At 33.9% G+C, this 25,099-nt stretch overlaps 1 protein-coding gene and 1 pseudogene across 1 annotated transcript in view; one reads left to right on the top strand and one right to left on the bottom strand.

The window, feature by feature from the left end:
• Rgk3 (Rad, Gem/Kir family member 3) overlaps positions 1–17,374 on the bottom strand; it is a 37,619-nt gene extending 20,245 nt beyond the window's left edge. The window contains exons 1-2 of the mRNA XM_090108184.1: positions 17,350–17,374; positions 16,442–16,651 (exon numbers count right to left, since the gene is read on the bottom strand). Coding sequence (XP_089964310.1) covers positions 16,442–16,651; positions 17,350–17,374 — 235 coding nt within the window. The remainder of the gene's footprint in view (positions 1–16,441; positions 16,652–17,349) is intronic.
• A 5,585-nt stretch (positions 17,375–22,959) lies between these two features.
• On the top strand, positions 22,960–24,310 carry LOC149903808 (uncharacterized; annotated as a pseudogene).
• Positions 24,311–25,099: the final 789 nt, after the last annotated feature.

Genomic DNA, 25,099 nt, shown 5'->3' on the forward strand with positions numbered 1-25,099 from the left:
TAAACACGCGAGGCAGCCACGGACAGCGATATAGCAAGAACTAAACTAGCAAAGTTTAGTTCGCTTACCAGACTTATATTTTAAAAGCCGTATAGTCTGTACCTACTGCATTTCATTTATTGCCCCCCCCCCCCCCCTCAAAGCAAAGAAATGAACAGTCATTTGGCAGAGCTTTCTCGTTAGGGTAGGGGTTCCAAGTAATATCTAATAATAAGAGGCTTTTGTTTAGATAGATTGACTTTCCGTTATTTATCCTCTATCCTATGTAACTCAACAGTCAGTATTCTCAGTATTCGTTGAGTACTTAAACGTTTTACGTAAATAGTTGTATATAACTTTATTATACAATAAAATAATCCTGGTGGGATGACAAGAAACTTGTCTAACAAACGATTATCCTAATCCCTCAGCGATTTATTGTTTGAGCCCTGAAGAAAAATCTCATGGGTGCAATAATGAGGTCAAATGGGTTGAAAAACGAGTCAAATAAATTGCCTACAAGACCGGGCAACTAAAATAGGCCTATGAGAGGTCAAATATACGTAATCAATCGTTTGAAATTTGAAATTTGATTTTGAATCAATCGTCATTTGTTACATTCAATCGCTTTGCGATTAAAAAATCTCTTCCGATGTTTTTATATGAAAATTGGTCGGCTAGTGCCATTGAATGACGATACCAAACATACCGTTGACACAAGGCTTGGTGACAATCCTCGAAACCACCGCCACAAATCATCTGCGAGATGATATTTGATCCGACTCGCCTTCCTTTGTTGTGAATAGGCTTTACATTGGTAAATACGATTTGTTCAATTCCAATTTCCATAATTGGTAAACCAATGGTGGTTTCCTGATTCCTGAAGCGTAAACTTTTAGGATACGAAGTATCAATTTCATGCGCCCATTATTTGACGTCTCTAACCTTTATTGTATTTATTAGGTCATATTACTATACTGCCCACTGTGAAGAAGATTTCAAAACCTTTTTCTGCCTACCTTAGAAGAGTGAAGATCCGATACGGTCATATCCAAAACTTCTTTCGTGGGTCCTCGTTGACGAAAGCAAATATCTATGATCATTTTAATGATCAATCCTTTGTATATTTGCACCAATCGCCATCAAAGCCCCGCGAGGGCTGATATATATTTGCACCATGTCTCCGTGAGGTACTGTTGTAGTCAAAGCCCCGCGAGGGCTGATATATATTTGCACCATTTCTCCGTGAGGGACGGTTGTAATCAAAGCCCCGCGAGGGCTGATATATATAAAAGATGGTGCAAATGCACCATCTTTTCCGTGAAGGACGGTTGTAATCAAAGCCCCGCGAGGGCCGATATATATTTGCACCATTTCCCTGCGAGCGACAGCTGCGCGAGGGATGTTTGTAACTAGAAATAAGTACGGCCTGCCAAAAAATGCTTAAGAGACACCCTGCGAGGGTGGATTTGACCTGGCTAACCCCTGCGAGGAGTAGTGGCCACATTTATGTATTCTGCTTCGAGCAAGAATACACCTTAGTGCTAATATAAAATTAGCAGTAAATAATCATTTAAATAATATAGCAATTAACAAGGTCCTTTAACTTATTTTCCAATGTTAGCGACAACTGTCCAGGATGAATTAATAAGAATTGATTTGACAATGGTAATTAATTATTATGTTTATATAAAAAAGAACTAACTATTTAATAAATTCATAATTCAAATCAATTCACTAAATTTTAAAATGAACTTCGATTCATATTTATTTTTGTTCATGCAATCGATGTAACATTTAGTTGCTTTATATCCGTTAACATTCCTTACGAACGCAACCATACCGTCGTAGGACGTTATATTTAATTGAACAAAATATTCTCCACTCACCCGCAATTTTTTACTTTTTGTCAAGGTGTACAAGTTTATAATATTATTCTAAAACGTTAGAAGTGAATTGTAAATCCTTTGAAATAAATGTATCTAAATCTAATTTATATTAAGGTATCTCGATAATTATTATACGATAACCCTTTCAGCACAAGTTCAGTAAACCAAAGAATTTAATTGTAAAATTTTGGTACTTACTCGTTTAAACAAAAAAGTTGCATCATTTGAAACATAGGAAACGTAATTTTCAATCAAATTAGCCGTGTGTAATATGTCTATTTTCACATAAAAACGGATCAGAATAATACTCATAAAAGGACACGTATAGACTACGGATAGTTTTGAATGTGTGGTACATTCATGGTACGTATCTACTATACATGAGCGAATCCATCATTATTCAGTTGAGCGATAACTCCCGTACGATTTATAAAATAATATCACAACATGTTCTGACATGTCGTGACTCGTGACTTCTTGGAGCTGACTCATCTCGTTCGATAATTTTTAGTAATAAACTATTATAGGAATTCCGAACCGTTCCTAGCGATAACGACAATGTAATAAAGTCGTAGCAATGGATTGTATGCCTGTAAAGCTTTGAGTTGGCTCATATCCATACTAAGTAGGTATTAATTGTAATTTTTCCAAGAAAAATTCACTTGTAACCTTGTAATAAAAACACATTATTAAAAATGACATAAATAATTAAAAATATCTATATACAAGAGAGGGTATTTGATATATCTAGTAATATCAAATAATCACAAAAGTAATATTAACGATTCGAGTAAAGCCGAACGGTAACACCGTTAAAATAGCTTTACTCACAGTATTAAAAATTCAAATATTAATTAGTACATATTGCATAATGAAATATTTCAAAAGAAAAGTTACTATTTCAAGTAAAATGTAACGGTTGTATCGTTAATTTTAAATATCTTTATTCATGCTATTAAGTATTTAAGCATATTGAAAAATAAACTATTGCTGAAGGATTCATTAAAAACCTCAGCATTTTAAATAAAGTCCAACGATTATACCGTTGACTTTAAAGATTTTTACTCATTTTTAAGTAAAATATTATTTGAATAGATGTAAAAATAACTCACTGTACCGATCCGACGGGATACACTTTTTAACACTTTTAGCACTTGCTTTAAGCAATACTTAATAGCACCAAGGTTGTAGTCTTGTAGACAACCTTCTCGCGGCGGAAGCTAGACGCCAATGAAAAAACATCCAGCGCCCGCACATTATCGTGCGCCCCGCCACCTGGTGGAGAGGTGTGCGAGAGAGATAGCATATATACAACGGAAAGAGAGGGCAAAATAGGCGGAAAAAGCTAGGTACCTTCTCAATGAAGTAAGCTTCAAATTACGGTCAAGTGTTTAATGTTTCATTAATTTTGCTTTTTTACTCCTTATTCATGATATTATCTGGATTGAAAATAATTAAGTTTATAAGTGAATGGAATGCTTTTTAACCGTTCATAGATTTCAAATTTATGTGGTTTATTTGTAAAATTTATAGTAGTGTGATTGTGTCGCTAATTATATAAACTATAATATTATGTTATTGTGGTGTTTCAAGTAGAAAAATCGTTTTACAATCGGTGGTAACTTATCTGTATATTTGACCTAAATTCAGTCTTCGTAATTTAAAAGATTGTCGCTTCAAAACTATTTTAAGCATGTTACAATTATAAAGTAACTAATATTCAATAAATCGTAAAGATATCTATGAAAAAAAAACAATAGTTTATTTTAATATAAAAAAGAATATTAAAATGGATGGAGATATTTATGTAAAGACTTTTCAAAGGCCGCCATTAAGTGATTCAGAAGTTTAAGTTATAAGTTATAAGTTTAGTTATAAGTTACAGGTGTATAATGAATAAGGAATATGGGTTACCCTTAAGTTTACAAACTGAATTTATAGTTATAAATCTTTTGAGATAGTAAAATGAGCAAAACAGTATTTAACTATTTATAAAAAATTGGCAATACCATCACGTCATGGGGCGATAATTTTGGTATCTTTGAATATATTGCAAAGAAGTTTCACTTCTGACAGGTGTGCTCGGCACACACGCTCTTTTTTCTATGAAATGCAAATGTATGTATATATAATACTAGCGGTCCGCCCCGGCTTCGCCCGTGGTACATGTTTACGTTTTCTCTACATAAGAACCATCCTCGTACTTCAAGGAATATAATAAAAAAATGTTGTGTGGTTTTATGAAACCACGGTAAAAGTGAAACTGTTCAAACGGTTCCGAACACTGCGTTGTGTAGCGCATGTCGCGTGACGGTCGGCTGCCGAGTAGGTATACCTACTCGGCAGCCGCGATACACGCGACATGCGCTACACAGACCAAAAAGTTTGAGACGATGTAATAAAAGTTTCACTTTAAAAAAAGAATTATCGAAATCGGTTCAGCCGTTCTCGAGTTATGCGCTTACCAACACATTTTGCGATTCATTTTTATATATAAGAGAAGATTAAGGCCTTTTATTTCCAGCAAGTATTATATTTATTGTTTGTTTACGCTGAACTCCGTAATCATAGCACAGACTGTCAGACAATCTACAATAATTTTGGAAATAAGTATATATGTTTTTCTAAATATAGATAACAGTTGTACAAAATCAAATAAAAATCCTACAACTTCACGCATACATGAATACTGAGTAGTAATACAAGCATGAATAAAATTTCAGAAATATGAAGTGAAAATGTTTCCAGTTTTCAATAGAATATTTTCATCTATTCACATTTGTGTACTCGTTTACAAAGTATGAAAAATCTATTTAAATAGCATTGAAACGTGAAAATATTTAAATAACGTTATGTTAAATGCTCACTGAAGTAAATAAGGCTTTGCAGTTAGCTAATATCAATTTGAACTTAATGCATGAATGCGGTTAATGTTCGATTCAAAAATAGACAACTTTAAAAATCCCGTTGATTATTTTGATATTTTACAGTTGCCTATTAAATAGAATATAATAAATTATGACGCTTTTATCAGTACATAAAATTAAACCAAGTCGCTCTCGAGTCTCGTCGTCGTTGTCGTCGTCTCAATCTATATTAGTCCGCTGTTGGACGCAGGTCTCTCCTATGGCACGCCATTTAGCCCGATTTTTATTATTCTCTTGCCGCAAGTCGCTCTATGTACCTATAAATCTTTAAAACTATACAACGGAATTTGATGAGGTTTTTTTAATATACTAGTTTGCTCTACCAAGTCTATTTACCAAAGTTATCTAACTTCAAAAACCTTACACAATACCTACTTTTCCCAAATTAACATACATTTCGAAACGTCCCAAAACATATTTTATGTAACATAACATTGCCTGCGTGGTCTTGGCATTTCGATAAGAAACTCTTCACCCGTGGGATCCTTTTTATGAAGATAAATTGAATCAATTCACGTGTCACATGTCTCTAGAGGGGCCTGTTCCTAACTCGGTATTAGCTGGTAATTAAGTTGCTTGTTCTATCAACTTGTTCTGAGTTGTATTGAATAAAGATACGTCTTTTTAAGGAGACAAAAGGCGGTTTTGTTTCACGCATTTTTGTTTTGTATTTGGGCGTCTTATACGTACCTTCTATAGGCTTTTAGCTCACTTTAGTACGTCGTTATGCAATGTAATGTGACATAGGTCTCAAATTCTTCTTAGTGATAAAAATGGTCCGACAGTTTAAAGTGAAGGATCTTTCGCATAAATTTTCCATCATCAAGCAAATGGAAATATAGACACAATACTTTCGCAGTTATCATTCCCAAGATAATACTTATAAATTATTAAATACTGGCAGCAGATATATAATTGAAGTCCTGTCGGAGGCCTGTGACCTAAACCCAAAAACCCCATAGCAATTTGTCAACCTATCAATACAAAGAAGTAGGAAGTAGTAACCACCAAAAAAATGCAGACTTACACACAAGAGTAGGAGATAGACACCGATATGGCACAAGGAACAGAAATAAAATTGAAATGCCATTTTACCGGTTAGCTAAAGTTAAAAATTCATTTATGGGCCAAGGTATACTTTTTTACAACAGAATTCCTCATAGTATTAAAGATTTTAGTAGTGCTAAATTTAAAAATTATGTAAAAAACGTATTAGTTCAGAGAGCCTATTACAGCATTAAGGAATATATGGAAGATAAAAACCCATGGAGGGTTGTCGCGTAAAAACCACAGGACAGTTCTTTGGCATATTATGATAATATATACGTACAGTTACTTACATATTTTGTAAAATTAAAATTGTAATACTGAAATGATTTAAAAGAGCAACTATGGAGTTTCTTGCCGATTCTTCTCCATAGATACATACTGCTTTCCGAATCGGTGGTAAATTTTAAAAATAATATGTATTGACGTTTCAAAAGTGCTTCTCGAAGAAGTCTAATTGAATAAATAAATGTTTGATTTTGAGTTTGAGTTTGAAATAACCTGCAATATTACGTCTAAGAAAACATAAAATAAATAAAACAAACATAGCAATCAGCGAACACTGAACACGTAATTTGGCGCTTTCCTTATAACATGTCGGTAGCAATAAATTTAGGAGAGAAATGAAATAAATTCGTCAGCGGTCAGATAAGCCACAACACGCAAGGAAACTAACTCCTTGAATCAGTTACGAACTATTTTATTAAAAGGAAGTCCAATATTGTATATAATGTTAGAGAAATTAAAGCGTAGAACTTGTTAAGTTCAAATATCATAGCTTTGTGCGGTAAATTGATTTGAAAATACATCTAGAAAGAAATTGGACGTGCGTGAGTTTGAGATGTAGTTTAAAATTCGATTAACGTAAAATAATTTCATATTGAAGCTTTAGAAGTAATTACACTAATAAAAGGCTTAATAAAAAAGTAGCGTATATTACACAGAAAAGATGTAGGTAGTTTTAATATTAAAATAATATTTAAAAGCAGTGAACTAGATTTTGAGTTAAATGGTACCTTGAAAACGAACAAAAAATCAAACTAGGTACTTTGTTTTTCTATTGAACAAACTAGTCATTAAAGTTTCTGATTAGCATTTCAAAGAAGTAATGTATCAACTCAAGACTTCAATAAGATCTTATTTCGTATCTTACACAATATCATAATAGCTAATAATGCAAATTTTCTTGGAAAGCGCAATAAACTGTATACAAAGGTAACCAGATTTATATGAAATATTAGTTTGAACTAGATCTAACAGTGGCTTTGATCCTACTGCACTATGCCAAAGAATAATAACTAGTAACCTAACTAGAGTTAACCATGCGCCCTTTTATTTAGATTGAGAAAATATTTCAATATGTACAAAGTTCTCGTGTAACAATGTTAGTTACCATACTCGTCCGAAACGGCTGGACTGATTCTTATGAAATTTTGTGTGCCTATAAAAATAGATGTTGGCTGATTCTCAGATATTGGGTAGATCTGAGAATCAGCCAACATCTGTTTTTCATACCTCTAAGTGATAAGAGTAAGGCAAGACAATTTTTGCCGGGAAAATATTATAATTTAATAATGTAGGTACTATGTAGCACTGAGAAATAATTTTTATAATCTCGCCCATAGAGAGCAAGTTAAATATATTGGGTATAGATTGATAAACAGTTGTATGTGCTTGAGAACCCTTCTCTAATGACGTCATTTGTCTTGTTTAAGTTACAGCTGATCCCCCGACCCGAGAGTGCCATAAATGACACCTTAAACTCATGGGCTAAAAATTAAGAATATTAAATTTTTCCATTTATTAGGAAATAATACATACTTCTTGTTTTGAAAAAAAAAAACTCAAAATGCTCGAAAATTGGGATGGAAGGCGTTGCGAATTAAACTGTAACATATAAATCTATCTATTTAATTGAAATAAAGTTTTGTAATTAGTTAAAAATGGTTAAAAGTTAATTTAATTTCATCTTCGTGTTGCCTTGGTTTCCAATAAAAACAATTAATATTTACTATATTATAATTGTTACAGTGCGTTGTGCGTTGTTATCCTATGCCTTCAATAAGAGCAATTTTCACTGCGGATATATATCTGTTTCTTTTCAGCATGTCTGAAAATGTATCTCTGTTTCACGCGTGCACAAATATTTATCGGTAACTTTTGAGTGTTTAACAGAATAGGCAATAAATTAGATCGATATTAATTATTTGAGTAATGTACTGTGTGTGAATTGGTAATGTTAATAGCCAAACAGATAATTTTGTTTTTGTGCATATATATAAGCTGAACATGGACGATATTAATAAGTGAAATAGGGTGTATATGGGTTTGGGGAATAGCAGCTGTCGCACGATAATATGAAATGCAGTAGTCTGAAGATAATTGGTTGGCTTCTATAAACACCCTTTATACTAAAAATGATACAAATAAACCGCACCATTCTATTGTATAAAATAAATACTTAAATCAAAGAACACTTCAATCATTTTATGTATATAAGAAATTTAAATGCCAATCTTATTATGTCCTTTTCATCTTTTATACTAACAAAAAAGACCACATTATTACGTAACGTAAAAAAACACTTTATTCATGAAAGCGACTTTGAAAAGTTAAATAATGCGGTCCCGTTTTAACGCCATAGGTGTGAGGGGGACGGAAATATCCATTATACTTGTATTTAATTGGCTTGAGATGTTGCTTACAAATGGAATATAAAGAGACCATTTTGTTCAATGAAATATTTATAAAACTATGAATTAAAATTATATTCACTTTTTTACGAAATGTACTTTAGGGATAAGAAAATTTAGTACCAAGTTGAGAGCTTTTCTTAATTATCATTCTTAGAAATTTGTTTCAGTTACTTTTTCGTAGATACATGTTGGATAATCTCCTGTTTAATTAAGATTTTCTAGAATCTTCTGGAGGTTTTATCACTAGGATATATGAACTACCTCCTCCTCTCTCCTCCTCCTCTCCTCAAACTAACTTCCTTTCGTACGTCTGGTTGTCTGGAAGAAATCGCTATTTAGCGATAAGACCGCCATTTGTTTTAATTTATAATTAGATTAAGTTCCCAGTTAAGCTTTGTCAGAGCAATAAAGTATGAATAAATAAATAAACTAGTTAAAAACTATTAAAATATATCCTTAAAAAATTACGAAATATTCCTCAAATTCTAACAGTTTTCTATACAGATATGGTGCCTTTTTCTTTTCATTTAACTTTCAATCAATTTCGTCGGCTCACATGAAAGCTTCTTTTTTCTTTTATATCCTTCATCATAGAGTGATAAAAATATTTCCTGCCTACACGTGAAACGATATAGAGCAACTATCTCTTTGAACATGGTTTAAATAAAAGGTATAGTAGCCTAGGTTCATATATGGCACAAAAAAACGAGTATTTGTTCCGATGGAATGATTCTTTACATCGCAAAAAACTTTATCCTAAGAAATTCTTGATAAAGTCTCTTTCTAATACCGATATGAATAATTGTAATAAGGCCTTATTGTAATCAATCTAATGCTTTTCCATTAAAAGCTAAGAATTACATCTGTTAATGGTAAAAGCCCTAATTCCCTTATGAATGATCATTGTGTTTGAACTAACCTTAAAAACCTAAAAGTACCTACATTCTAAATGATAAAATATAAGTTAATAAACAAACAAAACTTTTTATTTTAAAACATTTATTTATCCTTGTTCTAAGAATAATTTCACAATCTACGAAACAAGCTAATCAGTGAAAACAAACACTTTAATTATGTACATATCTACTGCGGAATTTTCCAATTAAAACGAGGCGTTCTGAGGTATTTAACCACATTGCTAGATATTATACAATTTATACAAAATATGAGCTTCGTATTAACGCTTAGCCAAGCGTAACGTCAACTTGTAAAGCCGAGTTCGCACAGAGTATTTGTGGAGTACATGTAATGTTTGAATAGGCTTAATTAACATACTTTGAAAATATGCCTTTAAACGTACATTTTAAGGGTTTAAGTGAAAACTATGAAATAGCTTTGCAAAATTTTGTACGACATTTGGATTGGATTCAATGCTTTTTATTACACGCTTTATATTAGCTTCACCTGTATGTTTGTAACCGACTTCTTTGGGCGCGATTTTGACCCACTTTAAACGGCCAGATTTCGTTCAAACTTTGTAGATTTATTTAGGACCGATGACAATACACTAATTTGATAAAATAAATAATAGTTAAAAAAAATAAAAAAACACGCGTTTTATAGAAAACCGAACTAAAAGCGTGTTTTTTAGTTTTTTTAAACTATTATTATTATATTAGTTTTCTTTATGATCTACAATTATTTTATTAAAGGGAAATATTTGATTGGTTGTTAGATTTTCAGTAACAGTTTACTTTAAAACTTACATCAATTCATTTTCCAATTACACGAATAATAATGGCTTTATTACAATAAAAATATACGTAGTTTAAAGTTTTGGCCATTGCTACTTCTTTCATTAATTTCGTATAGTCAATGAAAAAAAAGTCATATAACTTTTGGTACATTATACTACGAAACGTATTCACCACAAACACATTAAAACCTGTAACATTAAACATGTTTTCATCTTAATAATTTTTCATCCAAAATACGTGAAACACACTCAAGATGTACAGCTTTAAGTGGGTATTTCAAATCCGTTTTTAACGAGACGCAATGTGGCTTTGTGAAAGAAATCCTCCGTTTTTTCTTTTGATGTTCAACCTTAGAAATGTGGGGAATCTTAAGATAAAACCTTGTATGTTTTGTGTGTTATTGTGTTTTTTATGTGATCACAGGTAAAAAAGTTCACGTTATTGATCATGCTGTTTGATTTTTCAATGTAATCGTACCTCATATTTTCAATTTTATACGGAGAAGTTTTTATCCTTCTTGTTGTTCAGAGTTAAAATCCCTAGAACTCTACTTCATACGATTACCGTATTCTAAAGAGAAACGAAATTAAGTACAGGCACAGCCTTTACTATATCACTTTGGAATAATGTAGTTTTAAGCTCGTAAATAAGTCAGTCCAGTAGTTTCAGATATTTCAATCATGCAAACATAATATCTTTCTTCTATAATATAATGTTAGTGACGACCACTGGTTATGGACCAATCGATAAATAAATAAAATAAATATAACGCAAATAACATAATATATTATTAAATAAGAAATTTTTATCCCGTGATCGCTCTTCCCTTTTCCAAAGCGTAATCCACTGCCTTTACAGCATTCGTTCGAACGTGTAATCAATCACTTACAGAGCAGTCTCTTGTCGGCTCTCTATGTGGTTAATGCACTTCTATAACTGCCAATTTATTTATAACTCTTTATTACAACGTTACATAAAGGAAAATCAGTATGTAATAATTCGGCCTTTTTTTGCAAATGGCAACGAATAACAACACACAAGACAATAGAGCGCGAGAGAGAAATATAACATACATACACATACAAAGAATATTTATCTTTTCAAGTTCACGTATGTACCAAACACCCGAAATAATAGCCCAATTTTGGTCGCAGTTGAGTAAAAACTATTAGTTAGTTACCGTACATGTGTTATATTTTTGTCAAGAGATTGTACCGTACCTTAACCGTACCTCAAAATACGTGTAAACAATTACACTTGTTTTTCCGAAATCGAGTAACAAACACGCAATAAAACAAACAGATTCACGACTATTCATAGAACAAACTGCTTTATTTCAAGCCACAAATACATAATTAAACGCTAATAAAACAATGTTTACGTTGTCACGGTACAGACTAAACAAAAATAACGCTTCCAATAACTTTACGTTTCAATCAAGATTTATTAAGATGTTAATCTATTGCGTTTTATATTATACTAGCTTTCCGCCCGCGGCTACGTCCGCGTTTTCAAATAAAAACCCGTATAGTTCCCGTTCCCGCGAGATTTCCGGGATAAAACCTATCCTATGTGTTATTCTAAGTTACCCTCTATATCAATGCTAAATTTTATTGTAATCAGTTCAGTAGTTTGCGTGTAAGAGTAACAAACATACATACACATACATCCATCCTTACAAACATTTGAATTTATAATATTATAGTAGGACTAGTAAGATGTCTTCTCTAAATACTGTAACACAACTTTTAAGTCATGTATTACATACATACGTATTATATAAAAACATTTACAAATCTATACTATGGTCATACACAAATCTTGTGCGTATTTCAGAATGTTATAGTCACGTTTTGCGAGTCGTGCGCGAATTTATTACTTCGAATTTACTAATTATTACATTTTTGGTTTCAGATTACAAAGCTGCTTGTGGAATGTTATTACTTGACGTGGAGTTACGTTTTCTAGTTTACCTTGCTATACAAGAAAGAAATAGAACGATCTATCTCTAGAATAATGATTATATAAGACAAATTAAATCATAATGGTCTCTAAATTAACGCCATTATTTTTAATTGAGTCATTAATGGCACTTTTAAACTATACAAAAGAACGCAAATGCGATTTTTTGTTTAAAAATTAAAATGATCATAGACGTTTGCCTTTCGAGAAAATGGAGGGAAATTGCTAGCTTTATATTCACGCTTTCACTGCATAATTAGTGGGATTTTAAAAGGTTTCCAGATATACATTAGCTCTCTTCGTTAAGCTAATTTGTAGCAATTTCTTGAGGCATTAACTAAATCCTAGTTTTGTTTTACTTTGAAGTTAAGGTAATGAGTAACTGGTGTATAAAATGGTATTGTTTGAGTTTGAAAACTGAACTGAACTGCAACTATCTCAAGTAGCTTGCACTTAAAATGTTTATTGGCAAGTTTATTTTACGAAGTTTGATATTGTAAGTAATAAAGCTTTTTGATTGTAATGTGCTTTAATTTATCTTAATGTTTTTTTTGGTATAAATGTTGCTGTAACAATGTTTAAAGTCGAAAATATTACTGAAACATGACCGTTTTAAACCGAAACGCGGACTGTTCTTGGCAAAAACAAAAAAAAAAAAAAATTTTAACAACTATTGAGATGTATCTATCTGTATTTTATAAATATTTATGCGGATTTTTGTGCCAAATAGTAGTTAGTTGGAGTCTGGAGACTATTGTTTTGCACAAATTTTGCACGAAACGTATTTATATTTCACAAATACGTTTCGTTTTAAATAATAATAAATAATACATGAAAGTCAAAATTGTCCGTATTTATGCAAAATGGAACCACTCGACAAATTTCGTTTTTTACTTTTATTGAAGAATACTCATTCAAAAGTGGTCTAAATTCTTATAGAAACAAGAACCACATGATTTTTACGTTGGAAACAAGGTATACTAAAAGCAGAAAGGAACCACCAGCAACAACGAATAATACCATATTAAGCAAAACCGAACCACAGCACCACGGGACTGCTTTGTTCAAACAAATAAACGATATTACTATCATGTCATTTTATACAAAACAGATCCACACCTACTTGGTACCATTATACATTACACATATTTCTATTAATAACAATTATTTTTAATACACAAAATGGAACCAGGTTTCTGTGGTATGGTTATGCGTAAAATAAATACATAATTTAATTGTAATTTTTTATTGCAAAATAAAACCACAAGCATTCGGTTCTATTATGCATAAATAAATATTGTAAAACATTCTGAAACCCATCATCGCTATATGGAACCAAATGCCTTGACTTGTTACAATGCTTCTCATCTTTAAACAACGTATTTCATTACTTAAATAGCTCAAAGTGCAAAACTCCAATTTTTTAAGTAAAACGTCGAACATCTGTCAATATAGGTGACATTCAGCGAAGTTATTCGAATACGTGACGGTGTTTTTTTCCTCCGCGAAGTAAGTTCTATTGTTTTTGTTAATTACCTTTAAAATTAAATGTGAAAATGTTTAGTAATAAATAAATAAGCAAGCAATTGGTAAGAAAAGCATTGGAGATGAACACCGAAGATAATAATGAAGATACAACGGGTAAGTAGTTTTATTTAATGCATTTAAGTACTTATTGAATCTGAGATGCAGGTACGCTTTATCCACTTTTGATTCATTCCCGATTGTGGTGTGATTTTAAGAAGATAGTTCATTAAGTAAGTACAAGAGGAATCCTCTATGGATTTACGTATTTTAACGACAATGTTGTTGTTCACGAAGGCGCGGCGAGTCGAATTAAGAGATCATTTTGTTACGATTCATCTGTCATTGTGAGATGAAACTACTAAAGTCTAAACCCTGTTTTAAAAATAACTGTCGATGATCTAGGTACCTACCTACTATTTTGGTAAAATACGTTTAGATTCAGATTCAGTACAGTACATTCAGCCACATCATTCAGCGGCCAGCGCATATAATTATTTGTTTGATTTTAAAACTCGCGCGGCTACTGTTTTGACCGGAACAAGGCCTAGCCTGCGAAATTCAAAATTTTATCAAGTTTATTTAATTTTTTGCTTGGTTGCCACTGTTGCGTATGATTTTTAGGGTTCCGTACCCAAAGGGTAAAACGAGACCCTATTACTAAGACTCCGCTGTCCGTCTGTCTATCCCTCTGTCTCATGAACCGTGACAGTTAAATAGTCGAAATTTCATATGATGTATTTCTGATGCCGCTGTAACAACAAATACTAAAAAACAGAATAAAAAAAGACGTGTGGCACTCGGGGACTGCCACGGTAAAGCTATTGCATAGCATGCCTTCAAGCCACACCTCCGAGCCCGTCGGAGTGCAGAGCGTGAGGTTTTTTCGTAACGGAATTTCTCGATTCGGTCCCCGCGCTCAAGGCCCGCGATAGAAGCTATGCAATAGCTTAATAAATATTTAAGAAGCTCCCATACAATAAGCCGTGATTTTAATGGCGTTTTTATAGATAATGGTACGGAACTCTTCGTTGCGCGAGTCCGACTCGCACTTAGCCAGTTTTTTGTACATGGCGCATGTACATACAACATACTTAGTCGTCTAGTAGGGACACGGCTTTATAAGAACTCATAATATTTTGTTGTCGCCATATACCTACCTACGTATAAAAGCCACGCGGCTTTATTATTTTGATTTAAAGCTTTTTTCTTTTTATTACAGAAGATAACGAAGAACCTTATACGTCGCTGCCTCTGGAGAAGCTTTCTTCACCTTCTAGCGATATTCAGTCCATATTACATCTCATTCCACAAGATGCACAGTTTTTATAACGGTCTCATTAGTGATGATGCAATAGAAGACCACATAGATGGACTAGACACGGTGGATTTCGAAATCCAATTTGATGATAACGTCGAATAAACGTCCTATATAAGTATTATTTTATATATTTTATTAATTAAAGCTTTAATTACGATATTATAAATACATAGTTTCATTTATATCATTAAATCCCTGGGATGTGGTTCCTTTTTGTATAAGAGAAAACCTATCAATTGATAAATGTTAAAAGGAACCACATGCACATTTTCTTAATTATCTAGAAAGTTTAAGAATATTCAGAGCAAATTTATATACACATACTTAAATAAGTAATTTATCAATGAATTTAAATAAAATAAATTTTAATTTTACTTCATCTAACAGAGCTGCAAATGTTTTTTTAAATCCTTTGATATCTCAGAAGTGCGTTTTTGCTGGGTGGTTCCTTTTTGCTTAAATACGGACAATTGTACATTGTTATCAGATCAGATCAGCAAGTTTTGAAACATAACAGATATCCATTACGTTTTTATTTCTTTACAGAAGTTTAACTTCTATATGCTTTTACTTAGGTACTTTAATTGCGTGAATAAATATACAGTTATATGTGGTACTTTTTGTTATTAATAAATGTATTTTCCTTAACAATAAGGGTGCTTTTCCGCCAATAGTGTGCGGGGATGTGTAGCGAGGAATGTGTTTTTAAATAATCAAAAGTATCACTTCGAACGCTAAACGATTCAAACTTCAAACTAAATGAAGCGATATGATTGGTTCTTTACAAACAAAATAAATAAATAAATATTTCAGGACAAATTTCACACACGGCACGATCTAATCCCATACTAAGCTTTCGCTTATGTTATGGAAACTAGATGGGTGATAAACGTACATACTTATTTAAATTTAAATAAATATTTAAATCTTCTTAATCCTACTTACTATTATAAAGGCGAAAGTTTGTAAGTATGGATGTATGGATGTTTGTTACTCTTTCACGTAAAAGCTACTGAAATGATTTCAATGAAACTTTACCAAAATATAGCTTATACATCAGAATAGGTAACACATAGGATAGGTTTTATCCCGGAAATCCCACGGGAACGGGAACTATGCGGGTTTTCCTTTGAAAACGCGGGCGAAGCCGCGGGCGGAAATCTAGTAGATAATAATTAACACTCAGACACAGAGCAAACATCTATGTTCATACTTCATCACACAAATATTTGCCCCGTGTGGGAATCGAACCCGTGACCTCTGGCTTGGAAGGCAGGGCCACTACCTACCAAGCCAACCGGTCAGTCGGTCACCTTCACCAACATCTTCCTCGCTACACATCCTCGCACATTATTGTTGAAAGAGTACCGCTAATTAATGCATATTTTATATTACTAACCTCTCTGTCTATCATACGCGTTAATACATTCGCTGGTCTGAAACTGGCTGATCAAGGCTGTTTTCCCCACTCCAGGGGCCCCCACCATGGCCACCCGATGGCAGGCGACCGGGCGCCGCTCATGCGTCTCGGGTGCTGCGGGTGATGCCGGTGCTAAGCTGCCGGACCGGGAGCGGCGGCGGCGGAACGAGTCACCGCGGTTTACTATGCCTGAAAACAAATGAAATGAAATAAATTTATTTGTCCATTTATGTTTTACAATTAATGTACGACAGTGGGTCCCAAACTAAGTGAAATGTATTGCACGCCTCATAAGCGAAGCGTTGAGGTGGGTACTACTGTCACTTCGCGCAAAACATCTGATTTTTCAAACTTAAAATGTCTTTATGTATCATACATTGCACTTGTAAGATAATACATACACACACATATTAAGAAAAAACACTATTTTTAACGTTCATGATATTTTTGATGTCATTTTTGTTATTTAAACTAGTTAAAAAACAGTTTAAAAAGGTTCTGTCTTGGACGTCCGTGACCGTGTGTCTGTATGTGCGGATCCTTTTTCTTGTTAACACGATAGCGACCGAAATACTTTACTAATCGAGTCTTTTTTTTTCTCTTACGCTTGAGTATGCTCAGGAATAGAACCCTTTCATTTTTCAGGGTCTGATTCGATGTGGTTTAATTGTTATTAACCCGGCGTCATTGAGGTTGGGTCAAAATGACCCGGCTTGTTGAAGATTAGGTATATCTTTGTAATTACGTGCAAGATTGTGCTGTTCTTTGTAGTAGCTGGAGCTAATAATGTACATTAAACGTTTTGGAAGTGAAATCCTTTCGACGTCGTGTGTACTGGGAGCTACACGCGTGTATTTTCGAAGAAGGTAAATATGACCCATCCTCACAATCGATGTAACAATTTCGCGCCATGGCTAAGTTATCGATTTTTGCTGTTGTGAATGATTTCTTGGTGTCTGCAAACATTTTTTTTGCTTGTTTCTGTGAATTTAATGTTTTTGTTTGTCCAACAGGTACTTATTATAAAATAGGTACTATAAATGGATAGAATAGAAAATATCACGTATCATGACGAGTTTAGACTCTTGTCTGACTCAGACTTACCTTATTATGATGATGAAGTAGAAGAAGAGGATCATGTAAGAGTGCGGAGTGTGTTTCAAGTGGAGAAAAGTGAAAACCCGAATTCAATACCTTTTACAATAAAACTAAATATGGGGTTGGCGTCGCTGATGAACATTGCGCCTCATATGATGTGAGTCGTAACTCCAAAAGGTGGCCCCTGACAATTTTTATGCCATGTTGGACACACAGGAATTAATGCGCTTATAATACGTCGCATAATTAAAAACAAATCAAACGATAAGCAACGTAATTTTTTGAAAAACTTAGGTCTTGCTCTGGTCATAGAACATTTGAAAATTCGCCAGAAATTGATCGATAGCAATGACAAATGGGCAGAGAATTTATTTGTGGATCATCAGAGGAGCCACCTGCAATTTCCGAAAAAGATGTTAAGTGTGTCCGGAAATAAAAATAGTAAAACAAAACATTTTTGTCAAGCTTGCCCTAAATTTATTTGTCCTGAACGCATCATGGCTTTCTGTATTGATTTCATTTACAACGAAGATTCTAATTAGCTTTGTTAAAGTTTTTTTCTAATAGATTAGACTTAAGTTTATAAAAATGCTATTTGTAACCAAAATTACTGGTTATTAGCGTAGGAATGACATGAAAACGTAAGAGGTCTATATTTTGTTCCTATTTTTATGAGTTTATGTCAAAATTGATTAAAGTGAATAAAACGTTGGTTAATTATTATTTTTATTTTATATTATCAAAACCAGAATGCCTATAACCTATAATAATAACACAGAATACTAATTTTCTTAAAAAGTTTAAAAATAACGACTATAAAATTTGTGGGTAATATTGACCCACCTCAACGTTCGCGTATTTGTTTTCTACCACAATGACGCCGGGTTAAATAAACAAAAATAATAATTAATAAATATTTATTAAAAAAAATTATTAGGCGTGCTTTTTTGGATTTTCCAAATTATTTGGTTTTATTGTTGTGTAAGTGTGGAATGTATTTGGTTTTATTGGCGTTTTAGTAAACATAGTTCAAAATTGATTGTGAGTTGTATAGTGTTATGTGATATTTCATGTATAGCTTGTTTATATGTTGACTACGAAACATAGTAACCAATTAGTGGTTATTGTTAATATGGTTTTAAGTTATAAGTGGGGATATTAACTATACTTGTAATTTATTTGATTTATTAATGGGTATAATCTTACATTGCCATTCCATTTTGATATAATGTTAAATACACAGATCACAGAAACTAAAGGGATACAATCTTCATAAGATATTAATAAAATTATGAAAACGGTGATATTTTCGTTTAATTTACATAGATTACGACGTGATAATTTAAATCTAATTATATGAAAATGAACATAATTCACCCTTCACCAATAAATTGTTCTCAACAAATATCGTTCTGACGGCAAGGTCTAATAGTTCGATATAACAAGGCTTAATATCAAAGAAGTATAAATCAATGTTCAAAACTTCTCACAATAGCCCAATTGCGGATAATAACTAATATGTAATAATAAGTCCAATGTTCAGAACAATACAAAATAATTAGCGAACTTATGAGTCATGTAATGCAGCTGCAGTGGGCTGACGTCAATCTGTGTTTACTCACAATTTCGGTTATGAAAGCTAAATCCGGAGCAGACTTTGTTAACTGTTGCACTTAAACTGTAAACTTGTACGGGAATTCACCTGCTTTATGTTTCTGAGATCTTGTGATGAATTGAGAGAAATATTCATAGTAGCTAAAAGTTCTTTGAACATTGCTGTGAGATCTCTTATCTATACTTAATATTATAAAGCTGAAGAGTTTGTTTGTTTGTTTGAACGCGCTAATCTCAGGAACTACTGATCCGATTTGAAAAATTCTTTCGGTGTTAGATAGCCCATTTATCGAGGAAGGCTATAGGCTATAATATATCATCACGCTAAGACTAACAGGAGCGGGGCACAGCTAGTATAAGATATGTGACTGAAGACTTTCAAGATTGCGTGACCCCGAGTAGTATTTGAAACTTCCTGTCAGATGATCACGTCTTTAATTTCAGACATACTAGGTAATATGTCAATATCGAAATAGGATGTACGATATATTTGTCTATAACAGGTCTATACATATAATAGTATATTAGACGATATATTCTTCTTCTATCGATTATATTAATCTTTGTTTACATACATATTATAATACTATTTCAACAATTTTATTTTTTAACTCGATCCTTTAGAAAGAACGAGATATCAGTCATTCACAGATAGATATGTAGAAAACTAGCAAATTAAGAAGCAGAAGTGCAAATAAAAGCTATCTTGTAGATACTGTGGAAATTATCAAAAACGTAAAAGATATAAGTATTTGATGTCACACGAGATGATAGCGCTCTTACATCCAGTATTAAATAGAGAATTTATACCATGTTTGGTAACTTAAAAATTCCGCACCAATTTTCCAGCCAGTTATTCGATGAAAGGTATAGGTGAATGGAAAAATAATAAAGTTTGCGTGTTCAATCTGTCGGGAGCCAGGTTTTACGAGCAATTGACGTCATGTGCCAGGACGTGTTGCCTCGGGCGACGTTTAGTGTTCCAATGATGTCGATGCAGACTTGATTTTGAACGTTGTTGGTATTTTGTAATTCTATTAGATTTATTGGTTTTTAGGTATGAATTAGGTAGTGCATGCATACAAAAAGTAAACTGCTTTTGTAAACTACGATTACAATGACTTAAATTGCTTTGGTTTAACATATCTATAAAGGAAAAAGTACTAATTCATCGCCCAAAATTTGTTTAATTATTTTGATATTTATCGTGTTTTGGAAGTACAATCACTGATTAGTTCAAATTCATCATTCTTACAATAACTGCCAACGACGTTTCACATATTTCGTGACGATGAAACATCTTATTGTAATATCTGCTTTGTAATACGAAAACAATAATATACGTATTATCACGATACATGTGGGGAACATTACAATACACACGACCCATTTCGTATAAACATTCTTTGTTAGATTCCCTTCAGAAAGTGAGAAGGAAGAACCCAAAACAAAGAACAATTATTTCCACACCACATTTAATTGTCACCCTATACCTACGTTCAAATTGTCATATATCAGACATTCAAATAGTATCTTTGCTGCTTCGCCGGCATATTTCGTTTTGCCGTTCCCGTGGTTTGCGGAACAAGTACCTACCATATTTATACCAAATTTGATCTGATGTTCAAATTGTAATAGAATAGTAGCTTTTTCCCCGCAGCTTCACCCGCGTACTTGAAGAAAAATTTGCATAGTTCCCGTTCCGTAGGATGTACGTCCTGTGTACTTTCTTTTTTTTTTTTTTTTTTTACAGTACAATAGGGGAGCGCTTGGTTATAAACGGTATTTGTACCAAATTTTAACCAAATCAGTTCAGTGTTTGAGGTGTGAAGAAAAGACAGACAGAAACAATCACATTCATAATATTAGGAGCATGGAGTATGGATTTGTACTATTTTTTTTACAAACAGAATCTTAATAGACAAAAAAACCCCTTTAATTCCACTAATGCTGTAACATCTCTGTTTGTTTGTGCTCAAATACTAGTCTGAAAGCTGTTCAGTTCCCTTTCATTCGTTTGATATGGTATATGTATAGTTTACTTAGATAAATTGATTGTGATAGAGCACTAAGAAATATATTATTAAATCTATACTTGAATAAATTTTCATGTCTCTACTTCTGTTACTTTTTATGACTGAACTTACGAGCCATTTTATCAAAACTATCGAGGCGATTATTAAAGTTCGAACACAAACATAATCTTTGTTAAAAATTGAGAGAAATTGGAGATCGAAGTTTGAATGAAAAGTTACGTTATGCAATTGTAATATCGTAATAATTCACTTACATAACGTAACTGTATATATGTATACCTTATATTGTCTGTGTTGACAATACTTGGTGCAACAAAATACCTCATAACATATCTAACATATTCCTTCATTTATAAGAATTATGTTTCGGGTGTATTACAAAAAAAAAAATAATAATATGTTGTCCTTGTTCATGGAATAACGAAAACACATGTTAAATGCTTTACATGGTTCGTATTTGCAAATATACTTTAGTAATAAGCATACAAAAAAGCCATTAATTTTTCATTACGTTTACACGAAATTAAGTAATATATCACAACAAACACTACCTAATGAATACACTAATGTGTCTATGACACGCAGTGGATCGGAATTTCCGCGCTTTTAAAATCCAATGAACTGAATAACTCGATAGCAATCCTTTACAATAGTCCATTGACACGATTTTGCTGATATTGCATTATAATACCGCTTTAATATCATACAATAAGGGTCGGTGCAAACGGGCCATCAACCACAGCCACTGGTGGCCAGCGACAGCCACGTGACACTTTCTTTTCATATATTTTGTATAGACGTGTAGCCGGTGGCGACCACTAGCTACAACAGTGTTCACGTCACAATATATGAAAAAATGTGTCAAGTGGCTGTCGCTGGCCACGAGCGGCTGTGGTTGGTGGCCTGTTTGCGCCGTGCCTAAAGGTTTATTAACGCTAGGAAGCTTGCAGTTAGCCACTTGATCCTTGGACGCGGTTGGCTAAGGCACGTGAAATTCATAGAATGTCTGATAGTATGCAAAATATCTTAACTTTAAAGGATATACTTGCATCCAGGGAACTATGTTTAACAGTGCATGATGACGTTAATTATTTTCAGCTTAATACAGTTATAAATTAATAGCCTTGTTTAATTATTACTGCAATTACATTTGTAGCCCCGCAATTATTTTGTTTATTTAAACAAAATTATCCAGAAGACTTATTTACTACCAATGTAGCTTTTAGTACCCTATGACGAGAAGAAATATATTTCCTTCTAAAAATGTTATGAAGGCTCGGTGATTACAATTACCCACTTGCGTGTCGGTATAGTAAGAAAATCGATCAACAAAGCATGTGGGAAGCATCAAGCACCTTTTAACGGTGGTTTTGTTTGCTACAGCGCTAAATCTATTTGCAGCGGTCTGCTGCTATGCAATTAAATATTCGTACCTACTATAAAATATAAAAAAATCTTAACTAGTAATATTGTAAACGAGAAAGTAACTCTATCGGTCCGTCTGTCGCTCTGTCTATTCTTAACACCTTAACCACTTAAATAGTTTGTATGCAATTTGGTATAAAGATAGTTTGAGACCTAATAACGGATATAGGACAGTTTTTATCCTGGTAATCTACGCGGGTGAAGCCGCGGGCAGAAAGCTAGCGTTTATATTATAAATCATTGTTATAAGAGATGTTACATTTGGGAAAATATGAGTTGATGATAATATCTCTATATGTTTTTTTTGTAAACATAAAACAGTCGTGCGCTAGACGCGTTCGGAATTGGACGTGATTAGTGCTAGCACTGCAGTAAGGAATAACAATTCGCGCCACGCGCGGCTTTGCCGCTGCATGAACTTTTATAATGAGTTGTAAAACACTCATTGTAAATGAGCTGTTGGCGTTCATCCAAAATGCCATCGATACAATGGACGAGGTTAGCATCATGCAAATCTGCAAAACTAACTTTACGAGGAGGAAATCAGCAGTGGCAAGGTGCTACTCTTCCAAACGCTAGACAAGATTGCCACGATGCCGTCCCGCCGCAGGAACGGGGGTGAAAAATGCATACAGGACATCATCAGCCTATTGAAGGTGACTGATCCCGATGACGTGCCCGATTTCGTCGCAAAGGAGTTGCATAAACTTCCACCGGTGGGATTCGACCACGTCGATGTTACGAGGCTCCTTAAGGACATCACATTCCTTAAGGCGAGTCTGGCCGAGGTACACACCAAGTTGGAGGCCTCAGAGAAGACCATCTCCGATTTACGAGTCGAGTTAGCGACATATCGCGATGCGCATGCAATATGTAGGTCACCCGTGCCGTCATATGTGAATGCACGTCGCGGAGCGCAAAATGCATGCGTCGGCATTTTAACTGCTGATGTTGACGTGTCGCCGACCGCCGATGACCCGAGTGATGCCCCGCGCCCCGCTCCTGTTACCTCTCCCCCGGAGAAGACATCGCATGTCACGTTGCCAGCTGCTCCTCAACGTGACTACGCCGCCGCAGCCGCAAAAATGACTGCGACCCCCAAACCAACAAAAGGAGTAAACGCACCCGTGCGGAAAAGTTTACCTTCAAAAACGAAGGGCGTCGACGAGGATGGCTTCACAAAAGTCCAGAAGAAAAGGAAGCTGACTCGTCAGAACAAGTGTGGCACCGCAACGAGGGATCCAAACTTGCGGATGCGCGCAGAGGTGCCGACGACGCCGCTCTACGTGTCTCGTGTGCACTACTGTACCAAGACTGAAGATGTTGTCGAGTACTTGCATGCGAAGACAGGTTTGAGTCTGCGAGTGGAACGGCTGGAGTCTCGCCATAAAGTGAGCTTCAAGTCCTTCGTGGTGAGAGTACCGACCGCCAAGCTGAGCGCCTACATGGACGAAGGGTTTTGGCCACAGGGAGTTGTGTTTCGCCGCTTCCGCGGACGGATACCCGGCCCCCCGGAATCGCGTCACACGCCGAAGACATAGCGTGTATTAATTTAGTTTAGTTTTAAATTATTATATGTATGTTAGTCTGTAAGGTATTTATTCTATGGGTCTGTACAATTTATTGTCTGTTACCTGAAATAAATGTTATAAATAAAAAAAAATAAAAATAAAACATAACAAAAAGATTGGTAAAAAATTATGTTTGAATAACAGGAACATTTGGGTTAAATTATCTCCATATTTCTTTTTATTTACTTCATTATTACACCCGAGGGATGTTGAAGAGAGCAGTTAGTCAGATATAAAAATATGAAATGGCACATGCATGAAGACGCTAAAACTTAGATCATTAAGTAATGGATAACACACGCAGGCGTTTCCCCTTTTGCCGAGGTATAAGATTATTCGAATCGAAAAATCTTATGCTTTCATAAAAACTACTTGCGTAATCGATTACGAACACTCTGCGTATTCGTAAAACATCGAAAGGACGTCTGCGAGTGCTCCGCTAAAAATGCCGTTTTGCACTGTCAAGTCTTGCAGAAGCAATTCAAACATGTCGAATATTAAAAAAGATGGAATAACCTTTCATTTGTGTATATTTTTTTATTTTTTTAACGTACATTTCTAATTAAATGCAATTTCTAATAATCGTCGATGTATCGTTTAGCGATATGATCAAGACAAATAATCGAGTCATGTGTGTACTCGATCATTGATGCGGCCTCACGAGACTATCATGGAAAGAAAATATACAAATTTAATCTTTATGAACTAAGCGATAAAGTTGAATTTAGAACGCGATATTGAACCGCACTCCCCACGAGACTATAAAGTGATGTAGCGAGACTATCTTGAAGAGAAAATATACAAATTTAATCTGTATGAACTAAGCGATAAAGTTGAATTTAGAACGCGATATTGAACCGCACTCCCCACGAGATTATAAAGTGATGTAGCGA

The sequence above is a fragment of the Colias eurytheme genome, chromosome 12, assembly GCF_061535395.1.
Source record: "Colias eurytheme isolate Ceu_HAF_F1 chromosome 12, ilColEury1 Martin Lab GWU primary, whole genome shotgun sequence".
NCBI classification, from domain to species: Eukaryota; Metazoa; Arthropoda; class Insecta; order Lepidoptera; family Pieridae; genus Colias; species Colias eurytheme.